This window comes from Scleropages formosus, chromosome 10 (assembly GCF_900964775.1).
Source record: "Scleropages formosus chromosome 10, fSclFor1.1, whole genome shotgun sequence".
Classification (NCBI taxonomy): domain Eukaryota; kingdom Metazoa; phylum Chordata; class Actinopteri; order Osteoglossiformes; family Osteoglossidae; genus Scleropages; species Scleropages formosus.
The window spans coordinates 25,523,488-25,550,437 of NC_041815.1; the positions used below are offsets into that span (position 1 = coordinate 25,523,488).

General features: G+C 50.8%; 1 protein-coding gene across 1 annotated transcript; it reads left to right on the plus strand.

The window, feature by feature from the left end:
• The first annotated feature begins 1,647 nt into the window (after nt 1-1,647).
• On the plus strand, nt 1,648-26,883 carry aatf (apoptosis antagonizing transcription factor). The gene is made up of 12 exons (XM_018748876.2): nt 1,648-1,743; nt 2,833-3,003; nt 4,189-4,632; nt 4,737-4,874; nt 11,162-11,273; nt 11,691-11,898; nt 12,608-12,769; nt 13,509-13,592; nt 17,547-17,614; nt 17,712-17,792; nt 19,373-19,444; nt 26,320-26,883. The coding sequence occupies exons 1-12, from the start codon at nt 1,659-1,661 to the stop codon at nt 26,384-26,386; spliced, it is 1,692 nt and encodes a 563-aa protein (XP_018604392.2). The 5' UTR covers nt 1,648-1,658; the 3' UTR covers nt 26,387-26,883.
• The last annotated feature ends 67 nt before the right edge of the window (nt 26,884-26,950 follow it).

Genomic DNA, 26,950 nt, shown 5'->3' on the forward strand with positions numbered 1-26,950 from the left:
TAAACCTAAGCTTATGTGCCATCCAGTGCATATTAGACCATTCACTGTATAAATACAACATGTTGAAAGATTTGTGAGTTTTTAATAAAACTAGAAATTATAAACATTGAATGGCAAAAGGCTTTCTTTGGTAAGAACGGTACACCGTTGTGTCTGGTTTCATGGGAAGTTTTTAAACAATGATGCTTATAGATGAATAAAACATGGTTTTTATGGTTTTATTAGGCTTCTAGTTGATTCAGCACCTTAATACTGCATGCAGTTATTTTATACCCAGAAACGAAGGCTGTACATGTATGTCGAAGGCTGGGTTACTGCTGCTGTGTGTGCCTCTTGCGAAATTGTTTTACGTTCGTGTCACTGCAGGTTGGCAAGGAAAATCTGCCTAAGTTCTCTTTACGTGATCATCCCCTGTAAAACAAGGGTGAAATGAATAAGCAAAGGAAATCTGCATTGATGCGACATACAGAAAAAGGCAACAACGGAACACATGGACTCTTATCTAGCGATGCACCATTTTCCCCGGAAAGTGACATGGAGAATCTGCATTCAGCTGCTGTGGTAAAAGATACCGCAGTGGCACCTGTCAGTCTTCGCGTTTTTATCGAGGTTTCGCTGGGGTGATTTAAATAGCCAGGAAATAACAGCGATTTCGTACGCTCCACATTCTTGGAAATAATGCCCATCTTAAAATACGTGAAGCCCTACACACCAAGAAAATGTTTTTAAATACATCATTTAAAAATTTTTTAAACAATTTTTTTTATTTTTTTTTAAATTAACATCTTGATTTAATTCTATGTAATATTGTAATATTGAAAGCGGTGGCTAATAAGGAAGTGGGCTTTAGCAGGGTCTAAATGGGACCGTAAAGCTGACCGTAAAGGGACTACAATCGCCACATTTACACTCGCAGACCCGCACATTTTTAGTACCATAAGCGATAAGGAACCTGAAATTTTCATAGCAAACATGTTTATTTTTTTTTAATTTATTCAGTCCATCCCAAGTAATTCAGTAAAACACCAGGATATGTTATATTGATTTGTTTTTCCAAGGAAGTGTAAAATTATTCAAAGGTGCAAAAGGGCAAAGCAAGGCAGGTGCCTGAGTGCGCTGTGTTTTTCAGGGGGGAAACGGCCTTATCTCGCCGCACTGCGCGTTCAGTTTGAACAAACCCACTGGTCCCACCGCGGCGGCCGGCCCATAATCCCCCATGAATTAATCATGGCCCGGTGAGTTAAAGAGGCCTGGTGCCGGGTGGGCCGGGGGCTCAGCTGAGCAGCTGAATGCGTGCACCTCGACCTGGGAGGGCACAGCTCTTTAAATTCAAATTCATATTGATTGCATATTGAATATTGGATTTAAGTGACCTTGCGGAGCTGTTAAATATAAATACTCTTTTCAACAGGATTGAACGATTTTAAATGACGTTTTCACTGTGATTTACATAAATCTCCGAGGAGAACACGGGATTTCACATCCACCGCCCTAAATATGTACCGCTGGAAATGTTTTAATTACGAAAGAAACGTGCAGCCAGATATAGGGGAGAGGTGTGAACACGTCACCAGCGCGCGAGCGAGCGAGGCGAGCCGAGCCGGCGCGTTTTGATGACGTGCGACGCGGTCTGTTTGCGTAGTTGGCGCTGAGACGAAATGGCGGCGTCCATATCGCAGCAACTCGAGGAGCTCTTAAATCCTTTACCGGCGTTTCTGGACCCCGAGGACGACCAGGATGAAGGTGAGTTATGGCTTCCAGTGGCTCACAAGTTGTACTTCTACACGATAATATATTAAATGACTTTTTTTTCTTCGAAAAATACCATTATTTGCACGCTGACGCCGACGACGCACGTGGGTCCCGGAAGCGCTTGTTGAGCTGTAGCTCTTCTTAAATCCACAGAAAATCGTTTAGAAATTAAGTTAACCAGCATTGAGGTTTCCCATTGGCTCATCGTAGACGGTTCCCAAAATACAGAGTTTGCTGTAATTTTATGTTTTTTACAGTTTCGGGTTGTGTGTTGTTGTGTAGCGGTTCTGCGGGGCGCGGATGAATGGATCATAATCATAATGTCAGAAATACAAGAAAAATGTCACTGTTCTCGTAGTTTTATTCTCCTGCGTTTATGGATCAACTGCTTTTTTTAAAAGAAGGTCACAGTGTGAGACCCGCACAGGAACACAGCCCTAACTTTAGAAGACTGTGGAACCCCCTTACAGATGTGCAGTGTATACTGTTTCTAGAAACTCCCTTTCACAGCTGGATGTAGACCAGTTCATCCCATAATCACATCCTACATTCCTCATCTTTTTACTGGTCACCAACACTCAGGGACACCAGACACCACCTGTAAACACGGTGGAAGTGAGTTCAATTAGTTCACTCCTGTTCTTTTTGGGTGTTTTACTGACACCTATCGGCCGTGCGGGTAAATGCAGGTCGTAAATTTTATAAAACACATTTGAAAACTGAAAAATGTCATTTTTAACACTACTGGTTGCAGTGGGGGCAGTGTATGCCGATATAGTATCGATGAGAAAAATGAGTACACATGATCATAAGGTGCTTCAGTAGGCAATAGATGTAACATTTTGAAGTAACACATAGCATTATGTCAGTGGCTTCTGAATATCTTGGACATTAAAACCTGATTTTGTTTTTGAGATCGTTTCTTATTTACTGGCTCGAGCCGTCACCTGTGTGTTGGGTTGAAACATCTGTCTTAGTGGGATCCATTAAGTCACAAATCACTGCAGGGTGCTTCGAGTTGAGTCTCTACAGCCCAACCATCATGTTTCATTCCCTCCCCCACACACACCTCCCCTGCAGAGACTAAAGCCAAGGTGGTGGAGAAGTTCAACGAAGGGGAAAATGAAGACGAAGATGGCGCCGTCAGCGGATTGCGGAAGCGTGCTTCCGCTCTGTTGTCCGAAACAGATCGCCGGTACTGGGGGAAAGCTACATCACGGGAGAAGCTGCGCAGGGAGGCGGAAGGATCTGGTAAGTTTGTGTTGGGCTATTCATTGTGACACACTGTGACACGTGAGGAACCTAAGAGTTGGATCTGTAGAGTAACTCATTTTACAGTAGTGAACAACCTGCTGGTCCTAACTGATGGTACAGATCAAAAACTGGGGCTTGCTGGTCATGTCAGGGGGCTGACAATGAGACCCCACCTTGAGCTTTGTATTTTTGATGTGTGCTGTCAGTCTAAAAGAATTGATTTATTTTATCATTTCATTATAACTTGACATTGTGTAGTATTTTTTTATGACTGCTCTTTTATGTCCCCTTAGTAACCACAGAACATGATTTTTTTTTTTTTTTTTAAATTAACTGGAAAAACTTAAGGATAGGACTGCTGTGCAGTTCACCGGTGCTATATTGCCTGTAGTGTGTGTATGTTTGAATAAATGAGTTTGATCGCCCAGATGGACTGACATCCCAGTTATTGTGCATCTCGCCTCACACCCTATTATTCCAGGTTAGGGTCCAGACCACCAGGACTCTGCACTGGACAAGCAGTTTTTGATAATGGATGACTGGATTGACTTTTTCATGGTTCAGGGCACATTTGCAGTTTTCCATCCAGGCTAATAATCCATAACATGCCGGTCAGCAACCCGTTTTGTGAGCGCTAGATCATCCTTCTTGTACGAAGCGTTTTGTCGATGGTGGTTCAGAGCTGTTTTCATGTTCCGTACGATGGGCCCCAGGCTGTTTGTTTCCAGGTTACAGTACAAAAGCACATCGCTGGGCTGTTAATTAAAGAAATCTCTGCTGATCCAAAGAGCGAGATACCTGGATTAAGACAGAGATTTGCAACTCAGACTGCAGACATTGCTAATCAATTTTAAACCTATTAGACAATTAATTAACTTTGGTAAGTGAGCATGGTGCCTGCGTGTCCTAATCCCTGCCCTGCTGTCGCTCTGTGTGCTGATGAGCGCACTGCTCGCTTGGCCTCAGCCCAGGCACCTGCGAGCTTATGGGAGACGTAGTTGCCATCTTACTGCCGTGCCCAGCTTGACCACATAGCGCACTCCCTTCCAGGTGTTTCCGTGTGCTCATTTCAAGCAGCGTGGTTTGCGCATTGATTTGTTGTGGTGTGAATGTGGCTGAAGGGATGCATGGTTAATGTGGGGAGAATGTTTTTGTCATAATTTACTTTTTTGTGTTAAACAGGAATGGAAAGTGAGGAACTGGAGGAGGATGATATGGAGGAAGAAGACGACGGTGATGGCGACACCTGTGATGATGAAGATGATGGGGAAGAAGAGGAGGATGAGAGTGTTGCAGGTAGCGATGAGGACAGCCCCCAGATGAAGACCCTGGTGAAGAAGATGAAAGGGGCAGACATTACCTTCCCCAGCGAGACAGACTTTCACAAGTTAACCGAAGGAATGGATGATATTGGAGACAGTGAGGATGAGGAGGATGAGGAGGATGATGAGGAAGGAGATACAGGGGACGAGGAAGATGAAGATGAAAGTGATGTGCACGATGATGAGGGTGATGAAGAGATGGAGAAAGGCGATGCGGACAAAGACGACAGCGACGTGATGACGTTTTACAAAGACAAGGTTGACGAGGAGGTGGAAAAAGGGAAAGCGGTCAAAAATCAACTTGGTGCGTAGGACTGACCGTCCCAGCAGAGTCCCTCCAGCTGCCATAGGTCACTGTCCTCTGGTTTTTAATCTGTAACGTGTCATGATTGGTTTGATCTCCTTCAGCACTCTGGGATCAACTTCTGGAAGGACGAATCAAATTGCAGAAAGCTCTGGTGACGGCCAATCAGCTGCCGCAGCCACAGACCTTCCCCCTGTTCAAAACTAGGGGTGGAGCCGACTTCACCGGAGCCTTAAAGAACAGTGAGTCCTTATTTTGATCGCTTCACTTTATAAATACGACACCTTTTCATCTAGGATCTCTTGCTATGCTATATACACTGCCTACACTCAACCACTCATCTATACACCAGAACAGTGTAACATTTTCACACGCTATGGGCAGTTTCGAGGCACCAGCTCACCTGAAACATGTCTTTGGACTGTGGGAGGAGACTGGAGCACCCAGAGGAAACCCACGCAAACACAAGAACATGCCAACTCCACATAGATTAAGCAGAGAAAACCCATGTCCTCTCACACTGTCCAGGTGCTGTGAAACAATGGTGCTGTGCACTACTACGACTGCTACTATTATTATTATTATTATTATTATTATTATTATTATTATTAGTATTAATAATTTGATGCTTTTCCCCAAGGTGGTATACACGAAGCTACTTTCTGCGACTGAAGGATTTCTACACCTGAATAATTTTTACAGTATCAGTTAAGCAGCAGGCAGGGTGTGGCGAGTTCAGCCAATGCCCCCTGTGTGGCAGGTCTGGGGTTCGAGCCCTGCTTGGGGTACCTCGCAACGGACTGGCGTCCCGATCTGGGTGTGTCCCCTCCCCTCCTCGGCCATGCATCCTGTGTTGCTGGGTTAGGCTCCGGCTTGCCGCGACCCCGTTTGGGACAGGCAATTGTTGACAGTGGATGGATAGTTCAGCAGCAGGACAGTTTGAACTCCTTACCTTCCAGTTGCAAGGTGTTGGTTCTAACCACTATATGCAACCTGCTGCCACAGTAAACATCAAGTACAAAATACTGTAACCCTGCAAGCGGTGGGAACTGAAGGCTCGCACTAATAAGAGATGTCATGTAAGGAACGTTCATTATTGCCCGATGAGACTCTTGTCTTAAGACTCTAAGGTGTTTTCACTGACAGGTGATCGTCACTCCACTACAGTTACCAGAGAACCCCCCCCCCTCCAGCCCTGTGCCTCAGTTTTTCCCCCCAAAAAACTTTCTTTCCAATTAAAGCAGGCTTGTGTGGGGGCAACCAAGCGGCGCTGTTATTCAATTCCATTAAAATGAATGAAGCAGCGACACGTGGCAGTGCAGTTAACAGGAATTAAAACCAGAGGCAAGATGACAGATTACAATGGAAATTGAGTGTTCGGTGTGTGTATGTGTGTGTGTGCGTGCACGCGCGTGCGCACGTATGTTTGCTCTCTGTTATGGACACTGTTTTGTTTGGTTTGTTATTTAGTGTCCGTGTTGAGAGCCTGCAGTCGTCACGTGAATCGTAGATGCCAATTTCCTTGGTGTTGATGGGGCGTTGCACTCTCTGGTTCGTTCGCTCACTCACTTTCCGCCTCTTTCTCTTGATCTCTGATCTTCTTTGATAGGGTAATGCTAACAGTTGCCCCGAATGCCCATTGAGATCTATTGTTGAACCTCTGCTGAAACATCTTGATTTTCTTTCAGAGACTTAAAGGTGTTCTAGGGTGTAATTTGCCTCCAAGGTGGAGGGGCACGTCAGGTGGTCTCCAACCCCACTCGAACTTGAGAGCGCCACTGTTCTTGTTTTCGTCACTCTTTCGCTCAACACCTTCAGCCTTTCTGCTTTACCCAGCTGGTTGTTTTACCAAAGCTCTTTGGGTTGATTCTTTCTCAAGGGTCCAGTAGCAGTTCTCCCCACCTTCCCCAGGGTATAAGCCTCCCAAACTTCGGGTCTCAAATCCAGTTCCTTAATCATTAAAACAACTGTCCCCCCCCCACCCCTCACCACAAAGTAACCAAGCATTTAATTAGAAACAAAGTCCAGAAATAATTAATTAGGCTGAAATTCCTTTTCATTTTCCTTTATTTTAACTCTGCCAAATATTTTAATGGAGTGCATTAGTTAAGAGAATTGCTAGGGATATAATTCATTTAAGTAGAAGATGTGGAGAAGCATGAAAGATGGATGGCACTGGTTTTGTGGGAGCGCCTTGCGGCAGCGCCAGGTGGAGCGGTTCGTTTGGCTTTGAATGATGGTTCGGTCCAGAAGGCACCCCAAACCCAAGAGTCAAGTTGTCAAGGTGCAGTTTCTTGGGATGACCACTATGAGGCACTGCCTGCCATGGTGCATTGTGGGCAAGAAGTCAGAGGAAGAGCAGCATTAGAAGGGGCGGATGGTCAGTTCTTGCCTTCAGGAAGGATTTCTGTTGAAAAGCAGTATGTGAGGGGGAGATGAATTTATCCCACTTGTTGGTGTTTCCCATGTGGCTTTGCATGAGGATGGGGCCTTCTTCTGTGCTGATCGTGCGAGGAGCGCTCCAGCATGTCCAGTCTACGCCTCTTGGTTAGTTCGTTCATCTCATATTGTGTGGCAGGAGGCAGAGCTGTATGGTGTAAGACAGGTAAAGTTAACATACGTCCAGTGTTAACGGTTGGGTTGAAGTCACTGTGACTGGGGACTGTGGTCTCCTACCTACAAGACCCAAACTGGGGTCCCTCGGCTCGACTGGGAACTCGGCTAGGTCCCCTTTCCACCTTCGTGTGTATTATGCCTGCAGGCACACAGTGGGTTAACACCTCCCCCACCCCTACCCCGCATCCTCCCTTATTTCACCCCCCCCCCCGCCCCGAGGCCTGTCGGTAATACCGCGGGGCTCTCGCCTCTGCAGCGGCCGCCTCCCGAAGTCGCCAGTTCTGGTTGATGATTTACTGCAGAATTGCTTATAAATTGAAGTGGAGAATGTTTTGCAGACCTGGCAGCTTTCAAGTCCTGCTCCCATTTGTCAAGCGGCATTTCCTTTTGTGTGTACTGCAGGAATTAATTAGCCTCCGCTGCCAGAGAAGTTTACAGCAATAATTTATGTTAGATGAAATTTCTTGGAAAGAGGCCATTTTGTACCTATATGTTTTTTTTTTTTTTTTTTCTTTTTTGTCTCTCATCACTGGTGTTTATTTTCCGGTGGAAGAGGCTTCGCTTGGGTCTGTCCGTCTGTCTGCTCTTCTGTCTTGTGTGTCACAAGCTAAATCGAGCAGTTTTTTTTTTTTTTTTTTTAAATGCTCGTGTGTCTTGGCAGGCCCCTCCCAGAAATATTTTCCTAATTATGGTGCTAATTAGGATCAATTAGCAGCTGTATGGCGTGTACCTGACTGTAATTGAATATTTGGTCCCTGTGTGAGCACATCCATGCTGGTGCGTGGCTGTGTGTACGTGTCTAAGGAGGTATCGCTTGGTTTTCAGAGCTAATGCCACTAAGAGTGACACAAAGCAGGAAGCCCCTCTGTCACTTTCGCCCATTTATGCAGGACGTGCAATTTACAGAGAAAGATACGTAGTACTGAAGGCACGATTTCAACTCTTTCATCCTTTATCTCACTCTTTTCTTCACGGTAACTTTTAAATTTAGGTTTGCATACAAAGCTAGTTATCTGTTTATACAGCTGTTTGTTTTTTTTTTTTTTTTTACTGTATCCTTTCAGGGTAAGTACCTTGATCAAGGGTACTACAGCAGGAGCAGGGATGCAAACCTCAGTTTTTTTTCATTGCAAGGCCATGTCCCCAACCAACACACCACCTGCAGGTCCACGTGAGGTGTCGAACCACTCAAAGGTGCCGCTCTCACGGATCGTGAAAGACTGAGTGCAGATTTGTCTTGTTGATGTAACCGAGTTAAAGACAGGTTTTCCACCTTGTTCATGCACTTTGGTATGTAGTGATTCACTCAGCGTGTGAATTATGAGCAGATTGTGAATCTAATAAAGCGAAACACCTTTGTGTGGGTGTGTATGTATACACAGACAAACCAACAGGAACGTTTAGTTGCTACGAGACATACAGCGGTTTAGATCAATGCTGGATAATTGGGTCTCCACGCAACATAATCCCACATTAACAGGCCCAGCTGTGCAGCTCACCAAGGCTTGTGCATATCACACGTGTGTGTACCTTGGTGAGGGGGATTTGCACGCTCGTACCCGAACCCCTGCACGCGACACTCGTTTGCCACCAGAGTGCCTTGTGATTAAAAGTGCAGTGCCGCTGTCCAGCTTCTCCCAGGAAGCCCCCCACGGGGCCACACGCTGGCCATCGCGCCCTTGTTCACAGCCGATTGTCTGGCCTTTGCTTTTTAATATTTCTCCCTCATGGCTGGCTGGGTCGCCAGTCTCGCGGTAATCACTCACACTGCTTTGTAATCAATGCCCACAGAAATAGGATTCCTTTGGCCAGCGGCAATTAATAAATTTGTGTCCCTATTTTATTTATTTATTTATTTATTTTTTTCTCTCTCTCTCTTCCTTCTCCCTTTAACACTGGTGAGCTGAGCTTGAAATTACCAGTGACTGGTTTCCCCTCATTTGCATATTTATTGCAGTGGATGGAAAAAAAAATGTGCAAATGATTGATGTGGACTCTGCCTCCTGAATTCCAAACAGCACATTATTATGACATGGGGCGGGGGGGGGGGGGTGCCGGCGTACAGTTGATTAAAGCCGAAGACATCGGGATCAGGAATCGTTTGCTTTTTTTGTTTTGCTTTTGTGGGGTTTTTTTTTTTTTTTTTTTCCTTCTTTTTTGTGGTAGTCGTGAAGATGGCGCCGGTGGTTGGGAAAGTGAAGGCCCGTTTTAATGGATGTGACACGATGTGAGCTAACAAAAGCAAGGAGCCGAGGATTTGCTTGAAAAGATTTAATCAGACGTGTTGGGGGGGATTAATTGGCGGGAGAGCGAGCGAGCGAGTGAGCGGGCGCGGGGTGTGAATGAGCCCGATTGTTTGCTGGGGTCACCCTCGACGCCTCCCTCTTGTCATTTTGAGCGATAGTTTTGAAATGTCCTTTGAGTGATGCAGGAGAGGATTTTTACCCTCCATGTTTGTAATTAGTTGTGGAATTTCTCTTTTCCCGATGGGCGGTAGGTGCTGAAGTCAAACTGGTCATGTAAACACCCGCAACACCTTTCCGAGGGTTGGGACCGAGCCACTTGGGGCCGGGTGTGAGCTGAGGGTGGACAGCACTGGGTCTGCGCTCACCTGTACACCCCTGACTGATACATAGCCACCGGAACCTGCCCCCTACAGCGAGAGTGGCCCTGTAACCCAACGAAAGCGGGCGCCAAGCTGATTTAAAAACTTTTGGAAGGAGATGTAACTCAGCGGAAACATTTTCACTTAGGTGCGAAGTAAATATAACAAGAGAAAGTAAGGTAGAAAGCTCGCGCACGCTGGGCTGCTTATTTTTGGCCCCATCTGAGCTCCTAAATAATACTGCTGTCCAACACGGAAGCACCGGCGGCACCGTGTCCGTATCGTTTGATCGCTTGTGTTGCCGCACGGCGCTGCGGACGCGCGGTTTGTTCGTTTTTATGATTTACCCTTTGGAGAGGCAAAATAAACCGAGGCCCCTCCAACAGCACACTCGCTAGATCCACATCTGACTGATTTATGGCGTGCGCTGGGGGTGCGAAGTTGGCGCGGCCGGGGAGGGAGCCGCCGGGAGACACAGCTCGGCTGTAAAACTCGCTCAGAAGTGCAAGGTAAAGTCGGATTTGCCGGGGGAGTGCATGCGCAGCAAATTGGCAGCTACATCAAATTATTCCTGCATTAGCGGCGCGGAGCATAATCCCGCGCAGCCCGCGGCCCCTCCCCCAGCGTGTAACTTTTGTCAACGGAAACTGCAGATTTCATGCTCTGCCATTAATCTGTCAGATTATGTTTGCAGTTGGGGAGAATTGTATTTTAATGAATTCCTCTGCTGGCCTAACGGGGAGGATCCGGAGGCGCCGTTGGACACAGGTCTGCCTTTTCATCAGCCCCCGCTCGTTTCAGCACCGCCGCCGCCACCCCCCTGTCCAAACACTCCAAACCCATTGTTAGCTGTAGCGGTGCCGCTGTCCCCGGCGCCGGTACGCCTGTGTGGAGCTGTCCTCAAGGCGGCGTCGCTGTCCTTGGTCCTGATGCAGCACTGTGCTGCTGTCCGTGGTGCTGACACAGTGCTTCCCGCATCTCGGTGACGCTCCCGTGTCCGGGAATAAATCGGATGTCTTGGGGAACGGCACTGCTAACACAACAGATAATGGATTATTTGCTTCCCCCTCCCCCACTCCTATCCTCGCTTCCTCTCTGCGTATCTCTGTTCCGTTCCCACTTGTCTTTGCGCTCTGTCTTCCTCTGGCGCTATCGCCGTGTTTCCAAGCTCGCCGCGCTGCCCTCTCTCCTCCTCGACTCTATTTAGTGGGCTGTCAGTGCAGGATACACCGCTCCCCTCTCTTTCCCCAGTTTGTGTGCCGTGAAATCTAGCTCACCCCACCCGTGGTGATGTGTCTCTGCTCGCAGGTCACAAGGCCCTGAAGGCCTTACAGAGATCCTTGATGGAGCTACAGGACCTCCTCTTCCACCAGAACCCAGACACCCGCCCTATTGCTCTGGGGAAGGCAGCCACGCGCAGGTTTGTGTGACCCAGTCCTCCGAAGGGCTCCTGTCCGTGGGCTAGTTATGCACTTAACTGTAATAGTAAAGATGAACTTGTTGTCGTTGTGATTTATTAATTTGTATGATGTCTTTCTCCAAAGTGATTTAGAGTTTAAAGATATTAAAATAGGCTACTTAGAGTGATTTGCCTATTCATACAGCAGGATGACTTTCACTTTATTAATTCATACTAAACATTTTTATCAAGGGTACTGCAGCAGGAGCAGAGTTGTGAACCTGGGTCTTGCTAGGTGGCGACTCGAACCGCTGTGCCACCTGCTGATCTGTATAGTAATCTGATCTGTAACTGCTACGTCCCCTGCTGCTCTCTATATGCTTGTTTTGAAAGTGTGTGTCTGTGGGATGACACTTTTCCTTGGTTGGCTGCTTGCAGTGAAGATGAGGAGGAGCACTCTGATCAGGAGGGAGAGGAGGAGTCGGTGGCACAGGAGCAACGGCAAACGCTTCCGAAGCGTAAGATGGCCATGGTGGATTACCCTGACTTCATGGCCAAACGCTTTGTTGCCTTCCAGCCGTACCGCGACGCCACGCTGCAGAAGTGGCACGACAAGACCCGCCTCGCCATGGGCAAGACAGGCAAGGTAGGCCCCCCAAAACTCCACCACCAGCACCACACACCTCCCCGTCGCGCCTACTCTCCCCGAAGGGACACGCCTCAGATCCACCGTGCCCAATGCTAGGCCTCGTATCGTGAGTGCGGCGGGACCATTTAAGTCTGGACTTCAAAGGAGGTACAGGCCGCGCGAGTTAACAGCCCTTTGAGACCCCCCATCCCTCCTCTCCATCGCCACGCTCCCGCTACTGCGTCACGCTTGCCTAGAAACTGGCGCCCAGCACCAAGGAAAAGTGCTGCTCGGCGCAGAAATCAACGGGGAGAGATACAGCTGGAGGCCGGCGCGAATTTGCATCGAACAAGTCTGTCTGCCTAATTCGACTTTGATCTTTATTTCCTGAAGAAGGGATTGTCTGCTCCATCCTCTGCAAGTACGGCGCCACGAACATCGGCTTTCCCGCGAAGAGCTGCCGCTCAGGCCTCGTCCTTCTCTTTGGCTTCAGCTGCCTCCTAATGCCTTTTCTTCAAGGACACGCTTCCGCTGCGGCACGTCTGAACACGTGGGCTTAAGTCCACAAAACCGTGTGTCAGCCCACTTTGGATGTGCGAGCGGCAGTCCAGAGGAGGTGGAATGGGAGGGAATGTTAGGGAGGATGTTGCATTCCTGTGTGTCAAACGTTTTGTTGTTTACCCATATGTGTGCGTTGACTGTTCTTTCCCTCACTCCTCCTCGCCAGGGCTTTGCTGCCTTTGACCGGAACATCCTGACCCAGGTGGAGCAGGTCCTCACCGACTCGGAGCGGCTCATCCGCCGTACCCAGACAAAGCGCTCCGAGTACAGGATCCTGGGCAAGCCTGACACTGACTCCGCCCCTGTCCCTACCCCTGCCAGTGGAGAGGTGAGTGTGGGGTCAGGGTGTAGGCTTGTCCAGGAGAGAGATCACTTGTCACGCGCCGGCCGATCCGTGCTCTTTGTTCCAGCCTGTAGTAAAGGGGGCTATGATAGAGGAGCGGTGGCCCCCTGTGATGCCCTGTCCGGTGCCGTTTGGCTGAGGGTGGGTGATAAACTGCCCTGAAGCATCACGTGTCCCACGGAGGCCCTGCCTGAGGAAGATGCCTCCTGTGGCTCTCTGCTTCAGCTTCTACCCTCAGCCAGATTCATTACAGTGTGGCGCAGGGGTATTAAGATCCAGGCCACATTAATGGTGCTGTCCTGTATCTTAATTGAATCTACCCCCAGAGTATGGCATCTGGATTATGTTTACCTGAAATATAAGCAGCAGAACAGCGGAGCACTGCCCCACTGATAAAACAGTGGGTTATTCATCCCAATCCTAATCCTGACTCTCCTAATGTAATTTGTTCTTGCTGGATGTATGTGTGCAATGCTGGTCTCTCATTGGCTGTCGGTCTGGGCATCTAAAACTGGAAGAGGCACATTTGCAGATACGTTAATATTTTATGAATGGGCTGTTTTTTTTTGTTTTCTTTTATGACAATGTCCCAAACATAACTCCGGTTCATCTGTTCCTATGGAATGTGCTGAGGATGCTTAATCTGAGAGGTGATTGTGTCCGTGTGAGATCTGACTTCTCTTTTCCTGACATGGATTTCTTTGTCTCATCATTCTCATTCCAGGGGGAAGAGGTGGGGCTGAAAGCCAACATCCATCTCAAAGATGTGGATGAGGAGATCTTTGACGACGACGATTTCTATCACCAGGTAAAACCTACCCTCGGGGTGGTCTTCTGCCTCTTCTTCCTCTTGCCATCAGTGAAGTTCAACACATTTGTCGGTGTTCAGACATCGTTGGAGTCCATTCTTTATTCTGAGAGCAGTGTTTTCAAACTGCGTTCAGCGTTAGAAGGCAGAAATGAGGACCTTGAACCCAAGCTGGTGTGTGACCCAGCCATTCGTTACTGTTCGGTCGCTTACTACGGAGCTGCTGATGGTGCCTGTTAGGCTGCTGCCGGGGGCACATCTTTCGACATTTACTGATTGCATTTTACGTTTATAGCTAGCTGCTTAAACTGATTTACCCATTTATACAGCAGGGTAATTTTTACTGTATCCATTAAGGGCAAGTACCTTGATCAAGGGGATTACAGCAGGAGGTGGGATTTGAACATGAGTCTTTCGAATGCACTGTAGCAACTGTAACCACTGTTCCTCTTTCTACCCCATAACTACCGCGCTGAAAGGTTCTAGTGTCCACTAGGGGTCCGAACCCAAGACTCTGCAGACTGGAGCTCTGAGCCTGACTCGGAGAGGGCAGACATGTGGGATCTTACCAGAGGTGCTCTGTAGGAACTGTGCGTGTTGGCCGCTGTGATGCTGGACTTGGGTCTCCATCCCAGCACTCCAGAGCAGAACCCTGGAGGGGGCTGCGGACCAGAACACAGCGTGCCCCCCCTCCACCTGCAGGCTGTGGTCACCTTCCCCATCCTCCATGAGCTCTGATGTGTGTAACTGGCCGCCTCGGGCAGTGTGCAGCTGCCAGCGGGCCCGTGGTCCACAACCACAGGGGGACCTCTGTCAGCAGACCCCCTGCAGCATGTGTCATAAATCACCGTCATGCTGCACATGCTCAATGCGACTCGTGGGGGGTGTCCAGCACAGCGCCTCGGCTGCTGGGGTGTTTACTGCCTTCACTTTGCATGTGGTAATGGAGTGAGCCGTGCTTTTAGACGGGACAGAAAAGGAAAAGAGCTGCTGGGGGCTTCTGCTGTGTGTGTGTGTGTGTGTGTGTGTGTGTGTGTGTGTGTGTGTGAGAGCGAGAGAAAGACAGAGAGAACAGTGGTGCCCAGCCTGCACCTAATTCCCCCCCATCCCCAGAACAGATGCTGGGAACGCAGGCTGTGCCGGGCGAGGGGAGAGGGTTAATTGGGGTAGAAGTGGGGGTTAATTTAAATTAAAACTTAATCTAATGGAGGTCAGGAAAATGTCTGCAAACACCTGATTAAAACAAATGGTCCTGCCAGTCAAAACTTTATCTCTCCCCCCACCCACCCAAACCGAAGGTCCCAGGGACGTGGGGGAGCAGGAGTGGGGCACAGCTAATAGGGGAAACTTGTTAGCACCCCTACTGCAAGGTGGGAAGAGAAGAGCAGCTCCGTACGTGCTCCCCCGCAAAAACACCGCTTCCAACATCTGGTTCCCTCTCAAGGGGTGGGTGGGGCCAGTGGCTCCCCATCGTGGCTAAATATGGCGTTGGTCTCTGAAGCGCTCCTTAATCACCTAGCTGCGGGTGGCTTGCAGAGCTGTGTGGTGTGTGTCCCTGCAGGCTAGCGCAAGGCTGCTGCGTGTTCCCTCGGCCTCCCATTCTCTAGCCCCCCGGTCTTAGATTCATTGTGCGGCCGTCTGCCATGGCATCAAACTTGTTTCTTTGACCCAGTTAACGTCCTCCCAGCAAGGAGGAAGAACATGAGGAAGGTGGTGTGGTGGTGTGGTTGAGCAGGACATACGGCAATCTTGTCAACACCTCCGGTTGCCATGGTGACTCCCATGCCCTGACCTCGTTAATGGATCGTTTGCCTAACAGGGTACCTAGTTCCCCTGTGTTTGGCCCATCACGTTCCCGACCATTCCTCAATCGTGCCCCTCACTTGGAGGGCAGCGAGCTGTTTCCTGCAGGAGGGAGGCTGATTAGCCAATATTGGGTTCTGCTTGCTGACACACAAAAAAATTGAAATAAAAAAATAAATTAATGCCATTCTTGTAATTTCACTAGGCAAAAAAAAAAAAATTCCTAATCTTTATCGTAATAAGTTTTTGAATTGGTCTTTACACACAGCTGAAGGATGAAGGCGGCTCGTCGTAATTGTGTTACCGTATTAACCGTGGTAACGATTGACGGAAAGCCGCTAATAATGATGGAGGACGGGTTCCGACTCGCACTTCCCGTTACTTCCGCGTCCCTGTGCCACGAGGTCATTAAAGCACCGGGGTTCCTTCTTGTTTTCATATGAATCAGTTGCACTCGAGCATGTTTGCATATTGCCTGCACGCGTGTGTGTGCCCGTGTGAGCGCTTGTGCCAGTGGAGCAGGTTCCAGTGTGATCACACACTTGTGTGTGTGTGTGTGTGTGTGTGTGAGCAAGAGAAGCCTATGTCCCAGCAGCCCCTGCTGAGCCAGGCTTTCTGGGAGCCCGCTGTCTTGCGCTTGGCCCGGGGCGCTCCTGTTTACAGAGCAGGCGCCACGTCGCCTGTACAACAGCGCAGATGTGTGTAGCGGCGGATTTGGAGCTTGTATTTAGCTGGCAGGAGTGACGGTGATGAAGTAGCAGAGATAAACTGATAGATTGGCTGCCAGCGAGATTTTGGGAACGGGTCAGATAAACGCGACAGTGGGAAAGCGCTCTGTGTTCTGGCGATAATAAACTTGTCCTTCTCCGGGTGCATTAGACTTCAGACCTGCGGAAATTACAGAGGGTGGGGTGAGGGATGAGGAAGGGGGGGAGGTGGTGGTGTGTCGTGTGCGGATTGGAGCCCCTGGAGCCACATCGGTTTCCATGCCGCGCCGCCACGGGACGGGTTCGAGGGCAGCCCGGTGGGCCGATGTGATTTCAGATTGCGGATCGGTGTGTCATTAGTCGCCGTCATGGCTACGGGAGGCCGATGAAGCCGGCTTGCTTCGTCACCCGGCACCGCGTGGGACGGGAGACACGTCGATGTCCCGCTGATCTGACAGCTCTGTGCAGGATTGGTGTTTCCTAGGAGCGATCCCATCCTCCTGTAGCAACAGCAGGGGTTGCAAAGTCCTCTCTTAGCAGCAATATTTATTTAATTTATTTATTTATTTGTACGCCGTTTTGATTACGCCGCATGCAGATGCGTCTGATCCTGTATCAGGATCCTCGATCGTTTAAAACGGCTCTGGGTGGGGGAGCGCGCAGCTAATCTCCTCTGTTCTCCCTGTTTAGAGCCACAGTCCTGGAACAAACACCTCTGTGCTTCCTAAGAGCTCGACACACAATAGACAGGAGGCCTGATCAGAATCTGTCATCGTAGGGGGGTGGCACCGCCACCGTCCCGATCCGCGCTCAGATAGCGGCGCTAATCCGCGCTCGCATCGCCGTTCACCCCGTCTGATGCCACTGAAAGGAAATGATTAGCGGGATCCTCTTCGGTGGTGGGTTTGAAAGGGGACACAGGATGGCGGTGCATGTGTGTCACAGGGCCGATCAGGGATGTCACCCCTCGCGGAAGCTGCAGGACCCATGTCCCCCACCTACAGGCCACACCCCCTCCTCTCCTCCTACGGGAAAGGGCTGCTTGGGTGGATTTGCGACGATCTGAAAGGCGTAGGCTCACCACATGCCCCTCCCTTGCTGGGACAGGTAGGTAGGCTTCAAGTGAAGTTCCAGACTTCCTGCGGCAGCTCTGCGGTCTGACCTGGGACAGCTGTCACTAGCCTGGCTGGGCCAGGACTTGCCCCTCCCTGGAGACCACCAGCCACCATCTGTGCACCCCTTGCCACAGTGGAGTGCAAGTTTGTGCATGTCTGCAGCCCCTCCCGATTCCTCCAGAACTTCTTCCGTGGCGGTGTGCTGCGTGTCCCGCGAAGGACGTGTGAGATTCTTAGCAAGCTGCGAACTGTCCCCTGCGTTGTCGTCCACTGCAAGCCTTCTCACTCGGATGGCACATCTCTCTCTCTCTCTCTCTCTGTCTCTCCAGTTGTTGAGGGAACTGATCGAACGTAAGACGAGCGCCGTTGACCCCAACGACCAGGTGGCTATGGGCAGGTAAGGTCCTCCAGCGGGTAGCACTTGTATTTCTTGCCTTTCACGGTGTCCATTTCTTCACTGTCCTGTCCTGTCCTGACCTGTCCTTCCCCAACAGGCAGTGGCTGACCATCCAGAAGCTACGCAGCAAGATCAAGAAGAAAGTGGACACCAAGGCGAGCAAAGGGCGCAAAGTCAGGTCAGCGCGTCCACCTGGTCACCTCAGCCCCGGAGACTCTCGCGGACGTCCGCTCCTTCCATTACTTTCATCATAGACGTTCCCCTCGTTGCATTATGGGAAATGCTTTTTTGCCTTATGAGTGTCTAAAATGATAATAGGAATCACGTATTTCATTATCGCACCATTTATCGGGTGTAGCAGTTTGTTGTTGTTTATCCATCTGTTTCTCGCAAATCCCTCTTTCAAATTAATATTTAAACGATCTTGAGGAAGATAGCCATCTTGTGGCGGTGTAAATTAAAGTCAATTAAATTAAAGTCTTTAATTGATCTTGAGCGGCCCTCTGAATGCCGAATCGCAGGCCCCATGCCGCGCTGTTGAGGGCTTCAGACGGACGTTGGTTCGCACTTAATTATCTCGCAGCGTTCGGCCGACTGGGGACGTGTGAACTGCCACCCACCCCCCCGATTGTTTGGTCCTCTTCTCATCCCTCTTGGACCCCCCCCCCCCCTCCCAAAATCTCAAAACATTGCGATCCCTCTCTGTTGATTGACGTAGCAGTGGAAGGACTATAGTAACTGTAGTGTTTAATTCTTGGTGACGGGTTTTATAGCCTGATAGCATCATGCATGGAGGGTTTTTCGGGAAGGGCCAGGTGGTGGTCCGATTGCGGCCCTCCACCCTTCCCGTTACGTCTCGCACTTCGGCCGCCACCCTGTCCCCCACAAGGCTGCCTCTCCCCAGCACCCAGCTGAGATAGTGCTGCCTCGTGAAGGACGTGACCCCTCTCTCTTCTTCTCCACCCTGACGTCACACGGACACCCACTTCCTAGGTACCCAGGTCTGCGAAGTGCCCCCTGTGGGTCACTGAACCATTTGACGTGCTCATTTTTAGGCTGCGCACCAGTGCTTGTGTTTGAGACAAGGTGAAACAAACAGGTTCCGAGCACATCCTGGCTGCGCTAATCGGAAGCGTAGTGAACCGTGGCACGGTGTATCACGCTTCCTGTTGATGGGGAGTGCCACAACCCAGTGACAGTAGGTGGTTGGAGACTGCCGAAATGTTCGCGCTGTCGTCAGTGAGGACGCTTTTCCTCTGTTCTCCAACACAATACTGGGACAGTTCCTCGATGGGGCCTGCGACGCAACCAACCAGTCCCCCCGTTCAATCAGCCTATCTGTATCCTGAGCGCGTTGCACTTTAAGATCCTTCCCCTTTGCATATTTTGTGTGTGTGCACGGGCGCCTCTGTGCGTTGACTCCTTCCCCTGATCTGCCGCGCGTTCGTTTGAGGAACGCTTCCTTTCACATGGAGCGCGAGCAGCTTCCTTAACCATCTGTTAGCAACTCGCCAAATGTTGGGAAATTTTTATCGCTATGAATTTGTTTTTATGGCATCTTTGCGCAAATTGCGGGGAGCACCATGTGGGGTTCATTCATACGCATCCCAAATGCTGCTGGTGTGTGTAAACGGGTCACGTGTGGAAAAGCGCTCAGTAGCTCTTTTGATTGGTCCTTCTTCTTTTGGGGGGATGGTAGAAGTTTCTAGTTTTCCTGATGATGCCCCCCCCCCCCCATCCCCACTTCTGTCCTCACAGGTTCCATGTGCACAGCAAGCTGGTGAACTTCATGGCACCCATTGACCACGACTCGATGAACGACGACGCGCGGTGAGTAACAGATTAATAACGCTCATCAAGGGCCGCGCGCGCAACACGCCGCTATTGACCCGTTCTTCAACCCGCGGGCCCCTCCATCTCCCCTTATCACATCGCCATTCGTCACAGGGCCCCCATCGCACCCACAGATCTGCTGCGCGCCACTCGTCTGTAATTACCGCCCCACTGACGGGCACTCGTCCGACCGCCGCACGCACACACACACACACACAATGTAATTGGAGGCGGCTGCGTTCCCAGGTAAACACCCGGTTTCATCAGTCACTCATGTGCCGACCTGTTTGGGGGCCAGGAGTATGGGGCGGTGGGGGGGTGCGCTCAAAACACCCGACAGCCTGGCTCTCCAGTAGCTGCCCCCCAGTTGATGGTGTGCTGCGTCTGCATCCTGGAGAGACCAGGTTGAGTTTGTGCCCCCCGATCCTGTGAAATGCTCTTCTGCAAATGTGTGTTTCCATCTAGCAACATGCGTGTGGAGTGTATCCTGTCCCTCTCTGCTGAGGCGCCACCGTGGGCTCGTGTCACACGGAGCCTCGGCGTGTTATATATGAAAAATTAGCCATCCAGCAGGGAGTTTCATCACAAACATGATCTATTGAATACAAATTAGGCTTATAATATATTCATAAATCATCGCTTTTGGCAGTGCCTTTAATTCTGTCTGATTAATAGTGACATGTGCTGGGGACGGCTAGCGCTCCCGAGGTGTAGCTCCTCCCTTTGTCAGAAGTTGCGCTCGATCCTTTCAGGGGGAAGGAACAGCGGCCGAGTGTGTGAAGGGACACGGCGCTGGGGGTGGTGCGAGCTGGACACAGACGCACACACGGGCAGTCTGGACCGTACTTCTCACACCAACAGCCCCCTGTCGATATCGTTGACGTGCACTCCTGCTTTGGGGGTCCGCTCCGAGAGCCGTTGTGGACGTCTGAGAGGACAGTGACAGGCGCCTGGACAGTAACACCTTTAGCCCTAAAGTGCCACTTCAAGGAAACACAGGATTTCCATTTTTCTCAGGTCACCTATTTTGTCATTGCGTGGCTGATTTTGCCAGCCTCACATTATCATATTTCAATTTTAGCACATATTTCCTAATTTCAGCCACCCCCCCACTCCCCCCTCGTTCGATCACCCTTTACCCTCCATTGGTGTTCGTGGTGCAAGTACTGCTGACAAAAAGTTACTCTGCTCTTCGGCACAGAACCGGTCAAACAAGTTTCTTGGCCGACCCACGACACGTTCATCTTCAGGGCAACAGGTGCAGCCCCAAGTTCAGCGGGGGGTGGGGGGGTGCGGAGAGGTGCCGCCTTCTTAATTGTATTAAATAAGGGTAATATTGCGCTTGTCCACGGAGTTTTTACAGTGTCGTTAAGGGCACTCGTTACTCTTTATGTGAGGCCTGAGCAGTTTGGGCTGGGAGGGGCCTTATCAGGCCTCCCCCCACCCTCCCCAGGCAGCTTGGCAGCCCCTTCCGGAAGCAGCTTTGCCGGGAAAGCCGCGCGCATACATCATCATTAGGGATGGCACGCGGGGCCAGGAAGCAGCGAGGGACTCCTTCTGCTGTAATTGTCACAAAGGACAAAAGAGGCACTTTCAAGAGCAAACTGTGTATGTGTGTGTGCCTGCGTGTGTGTACTTGTGTGTTCCTGGGGGGTGACTTTGTGGGAGCAGGCTGCAGGATTAGGAAGGGGAGGGTGTATTTAGGAGCTGAAATGATTTATTTAGGCAAGCGAGCAGCGGTGGCAGTGTGAGCCGGGAAGCTTATTGGAGACGCGGGACGAGCCGACGAGAGCTGCCCAGACCCACCGGTGCCCCCCCCCGAGGGGTCACACCACCCCCGCTCCTGGTACCCTCAAAGCACTGTGGGTACCCAGACTTCCACCCACCCTGGTGATTCCTGTGTGGGAGTTCACTGTCCACGTGTTACTGTGTCTCCCTGGGTGAAGAACAGGTGTGTCTGTGTGTGTATGTGTGTTGTGAGCTGTGACAGAGGGAGCGGGGTGGGGGCTGTTCTTCGTTTACATGACGATCAATGCAGTACAGTAATAACTGAGATCTATGGCTCTAACATGAGTGGCCGCTGACCTTTGCAGACAGGCGAGTCCACTGACCTTTGGGGGGAGGTGTGAGAGGCTTGAACTGCCCCCTCCTCACCACTGTGGTGCTTTATGGCCACCGACACGGTCAGCTGGGCCCATGAATGTTAATACCCAACTGACGATGGGGGTGGGGGACGACGTAGTGTGGAGGAAGCATGAGCCCCCCCACCACCACCAACACACACACACAGGAGGGGTTAGGGCAGTTGAGCGTTACCAGGAAGCACGTGTCATCGCCTGCCCCCCTGAGGTGCCTCCTCCCGTCACCCCATCTTTGATCCAACACCTCTGGAGCATCCACCCTCCCTTTGCTTGTCACCATGCCCCCCCACCACCACTCTTTATTCCAGGTCTGCCCTGTGCGGCACTCTATTGGAATAAGAATGCATGTATTATTTGATAATCAGAGTTTATTGTAATCCTTGACCCTGGTCCTGCATTTCAAACAGGGATTGAGGATTAAATTCCCCCTCTGCCTCCCTCTCAGGGCGACTCCTGCCCTCCCTCAGGGGGGGCAGCGCTTCTCCCTGTCGAATGTAACGGGCGGCCTCTCTGTGGCTCCCAGTGCGATGTGGAGGGAACGTTTGGCCGTGAACCTGTCCACCCCTCAATGGCTCTCCCTGCAGCCTCCGACTTTGCCTGCTTGCGCGCGCACACACACACACACACACAAAACCAACCATAAAGACACCATAGTGGACTGGTTTTCTCTTGTGCTTCGTGCATTTCCTTGTGTGCTCTTAGGCCTAAAAAGACAATGTCTCCGAGCGTGTAGCTAAGGATGTTGCGAGTGCGGGGGAGGCGAGCCGAGACAATGGCTGCCGTGCAGCTGCAGGGGTCACAGAGCTGAGCGCCTCATTCAGAATCCAGAGCTTAGCTGGGGGTCCTCATCCCAACTCTCAGTGCCACGAAGGAGAACGTGCAAGATCTCAGGGGCCTTTGCACGGACCACGAGCTGGAGAACACACTCAGTACCTGCTGTTAAACTCTGAGTCGAACCTCTGCTTTGCAAGGCCCTCTGGAAACACATCGCACACTTTCCTTTGAGGGTGTCGGTAGGATGCTGGCCTTGCGGTGCTCACACTGGCCCTGGCGATCAATGAAACACAGTTCACATGTCATTGTGACATTTGAGCACCCTGACAGCACTTCACTGTCAGCAGTAGTAATTTGCGTATGTGGTGCGTAGATAAAATCAGGGACCTTGTTTTGGTTTTGGTTTTGCTTTTGGTGGACTTGCACTCCTGAACAAAATCAGTGTGAAGATCCTTACAGGTGTGTTTCCCTTCATGGCAAATGGCTGACCAGTGAAGTCATTCAGCTCAGGTTCCTCATTAGTCTCCGTAATTGAGGAGCTCTTTAGAAGCCCACCCCCGCAGGTAAAATTTACAGTACCAACACACGCGCTCCCATCGACATGGCCGTAGACAACCATGCAGACCCCAGCGGGAACCCGAGTCACAAAGTGATCTCCGTCTACTGTGGGGTACGTTAAACGTGGCTGCTGGAGGAATTTAGAGAAGCCACGGTGATTATCGGGGGGGGGAACGCTGCAGCTAATCAGACCGAAGTACTGCCAGGAAAGGGGAGCTATGGGTCTGTTGCTGGGGACATGATCTCCTGGGGAGTCCAGTATTCGGGGTAAGAACCACAGTGTGTTCTTCTGGCTTCTCCATGAGGGGCCTCTTGCGTTAGTTTGCGTTCTCTGGGTTGCTGTGCCCACCAGTGTACAACACTGCCACCCAGTGGTGGATCCGTGCGTGGCATCCTAGCCCTGCTCAACCAGTCAGAGCTCATAAAAAAGACACTGGACACACACCTGGACGCAGCACCACCTGTAAACGAAGTTGATCGCGATGTTGTTCCGTTTCTGCCGTCCAGGACTCCGAATGCGCCTCGTGTGGGAAAACCCTTCGCTGTCTGCAGTTACAGCTTCCGAAGTCTGTTTTGGATGTCCGGGCCTGCTGGCGGGGTGTTGAAGAGGATGGACCCTCTCACCACACTGCCATTAGCGCCCCATCCCTCCGTAGCAGAGTTTAATTAAAAGGGACGCGTACCTGAGGCCATCCCGTTCCTGCAGTACCTACGTGCTGCCTTAATTACGGCGGGCGGCCGCTCTCTGGCCTGTGACTAATACAGAGCTCCGCGCCGCCGAGGCTAATGGGATTTGGGGCCGTTCCGAAGTCGCAGGGTGTGGCAGATCCGACCCGTTGGCTCGAGAAAATGGGGGCGATGTTCTACTAACCTCCTCCCCCTGTCATCCCCCCCACCCCACCACGGACTGATTGCGGGGGGGGCAAGGTTAAACCTTCAGGATTGATGAGCGGCGCTCCTTACCCTGCAACCAGGCTCGTAATTATTAATTAGGCCATCCAAACCCCCTGCGGTCCACGAAGGAGGAGGCCCCCCCCCCCATCCACTCACACCCCGATCCCACACGATTCGGTCCCCTGGCCGAGCAGCGCGACACGAGACCGCAGGGTTGTCGCCGTGAGCCTCGCCACCTTTCCCTTGAGCGAACGCGCTTCAAAGCAATAACTTAAGTGCACACACAACTGTGCACGATTGGATAATGCGTCAGCCTGTATACATAACGTTATTATAATATTTTATTAATACTCAGCCTGCGCCTTTCATACGGCGCATCCTGAGTGTGTGCCGGGCTCCCGGGGGCTGTTTGGATTTCCACTTTTCCTCTCGTTCTGCGGACCACAGGCGGTTAATGGCCCCAGCCGTAGAGCCGTACAGAGCCAGTAGCCATCAGAGTGGGGTCCCCGTGGCCCGAGGCCCATAAATATGTATGGGCATTAACCCGCTCTTCTCCCCTGTCCGTCATTCTCGTTTACAGCTTATTTTTATTTCGGGTTCATCGGCGGCTGCCCGCCTGCGTGAAAGGGAATAACGGGTGCCGCAGAATCGAACCCGAGGTTTCGGCCGAGGGGGATCGCGAGTCAAGCTCCCTCCCTCGCCTATTTAGCATGACAGAAGTGCAGCGCGCGTGTGTTGTGTGTGAGAACAAGCAGGCGGCAGCAGGTGTGTTTCCCGCACTTCCCTGATGAGCAATCGCGTCTAAGGACGGCGGCGTGTTTCCAGCTGCTGCGTCGCCCCGGGGAGCAAGGAGGGCGAGACGGGGCGCAACGTCGGCCTTCCACTCACGCGCTCATCCCCCCTCCCCCTCCCCACCCCTGACTAAAATAACTTTAAGCTGGCCAGCGCGAGCAGAGGTATTTAGAAATAAATATTCCCCAGTGAAATAGTGTGTAGCTGCGGCCTCCTGTTCCTTATCGGACTCCCCTATTTGCGCGCTCTTTATCATGGGTTGACACTTGTGCTGAACTGGTAATCAGGGAGCTCGGGCGCCATAAAGGCAGCACGCATTCTAATCTCAACTGTTGCATATCTAATACTAATTGGAATCCTGCAACTGGGTCACTGTCATTGTTTTTCAAGTACTGTCAAGTCGCAGAAACATATGAAACTGAAATTATACCCCGCTCCCGGCCGCCTGATTGAGGCCCTCTTTCTCCTGCTGATGTGCTCTCATCCATCCTATTAAAATATTCAATCTGCGGTCCGCCGGGCTGAAGGACCGCGCCGGGATGGCCACGGGCCGGTCTCCCGGGCCCCGCCGCCAGCTCCCCGCAAGGAGGGCTTTGTCCGTGACTCCGCGGAACGGCTCTTTAATTATCCCCCCCGCTCAGATGCTTTTTTTTTTTTTTTTTTTTTTTGGGGTCCGTCTTGTTTGTATTTATGCGTTCCCTTTTTCGCTCCATCCATCCCAAAGCAATCAGATTAGACCCCCCCCCCCCCCCCCCCAACACCATTGCCACCCAGCACAGTGACAAACACAATCTATATGTTCAATTCCTATCATAGACGGTCTTAGCTAAAGCTAAACTAATGCGCTTGAGGAATGATTTTTAAGAAGACATCAGATGTGCGCCAACTCCAGATGAGATACCGAGGGGACGAACGGATAAAGACGTGGATTAGCTGTGGTAACTTTATCTGAAATGAACTCTCTCCCGCGCCGTCATCAGGCTGCCCCGATTTGGCGTTATTTGTTTATAACTGGTTGTAAAGCTGGTTCGAGGCTGGGTTCTGGGAGCACGCGGACCCCGATCTTTCCGGCGATGCACGGCGCGTCCGCTTTGTCACTTTGTTCCCCATTATCGCTGCTGGAGATAGCGAGCCTGATGGCAAATTGCATGGCGTGTTCCCTCTCTCTCCGCCGTCTCCGTCCCGTCTTTATGTAAATGCGTGTGCGCAAACTAGTGGGGAAACAAAATTGTGTCGGGCACAAAATGTGGGAATTAAACTTTTGGCCTCAAAACACGTTGTTGTTATTTTAAATAATAATAATTAATTTCGTTCCGAGGCCACGTGTGTGGCCACAACACGCAGCACAGCCTGAACTCTAAACCCTTAAATGAGTCCACATTTCAAGGTTTTACTCTGCAGAGGAACGTTTGCAGTGACCCAAACAAAAATGTGATGGTATATATATATATATATATATATATATATATAAAGATACATTTTTTTTCTTCTTTAAATATTATTATGATGATACCCTGATTGGCTTTGTGTGTCTGATATTTAGAGGGTTTAGAATTGCGGTGCTGCAGATTGGCGACCATGCTGCAAGGCTGTGTGATTTCGAACTTCAGTTTTATTTATTTATCCCATACCCCCCCCCCCCCCTGCGCTCCACACCGGTGCGTTTGTGTCGCTCACTGTTTCCGGGACGTTGGGCCCTGCTTGTTTTCGCAGAACGGAACTCTTCCGCTCGCTCTTCGGGAAGACCTCCCCAGCAGAGGATGCGTTGGCGCGGGATTGAGGCTCCGCCTGTGACGCTATACTTCTCCCGCCGGACCCCCAGCAGGACACTCGAGGAGCACTCTGACTCTTCTTCGCCTCAGTTGTCCTACTTAAGGCTCCGCTCCTCCGCAGTCACCCAGTTGTCACCCCGAGCAACAGAGCGCTGCGGAAACCGAACGCCTCCACGGTACCGGTGGAGCGCCGAGTCCTCCTCAGTCCCACAAGGCCTTGCTGTCCTATTTCGGCGCTCCCCATCCTGCCGCACCACAGGTTACCCCATGTTGCTGCAGCACGGAGGAGGAGGAGGAGGAGAAACCTGGCTGCGTTTCCAGTCTGCTTGGCTGCGGGACGTCATCTCGTCCGGTGGTCGCCTTTTGTTACGCTGTTTAATTTCCCCCCGCTTTTTTTTTGTCGTTGTTAATACCCATCCAAATAAAAACAAGAATGGAACAAACATGACCACACACTCCTCTTTTAGTGTTATTATTTCTTTTTTCCCCCTCTTTCTCACTTTGTCTCAGCATGGCTTTGCTTCTCTTATTTGGAGACAAACAACTTCATTCTGCGGCGCGTCTGTAATTAG

Bases quoted from the DNA above. Each gene is read 5' to 3' on its own strand.
- aatf (XM_018748876.2), top strand. From the start codon at position 1,659: ATGGCGGCGTCCATATCGCAGCAACTCGAGGAGCTCTTAAATCCTTTA. The intron at 3,004-4,188 runs GTAAGTTTGTGT...TGTGTTAAACAG, and splicing joins CAGGGAGGCGGAAGGATCTG to GAATGGAAAGTGAGGAACTG. The intron at 11,274-11,690 runs GTTTGTGTGACC...GGCTGCTTGCAG, and splicing joins GGGAAGGCAGCCACGCGCAG to TGAAGATGAGGAGGAGCACT.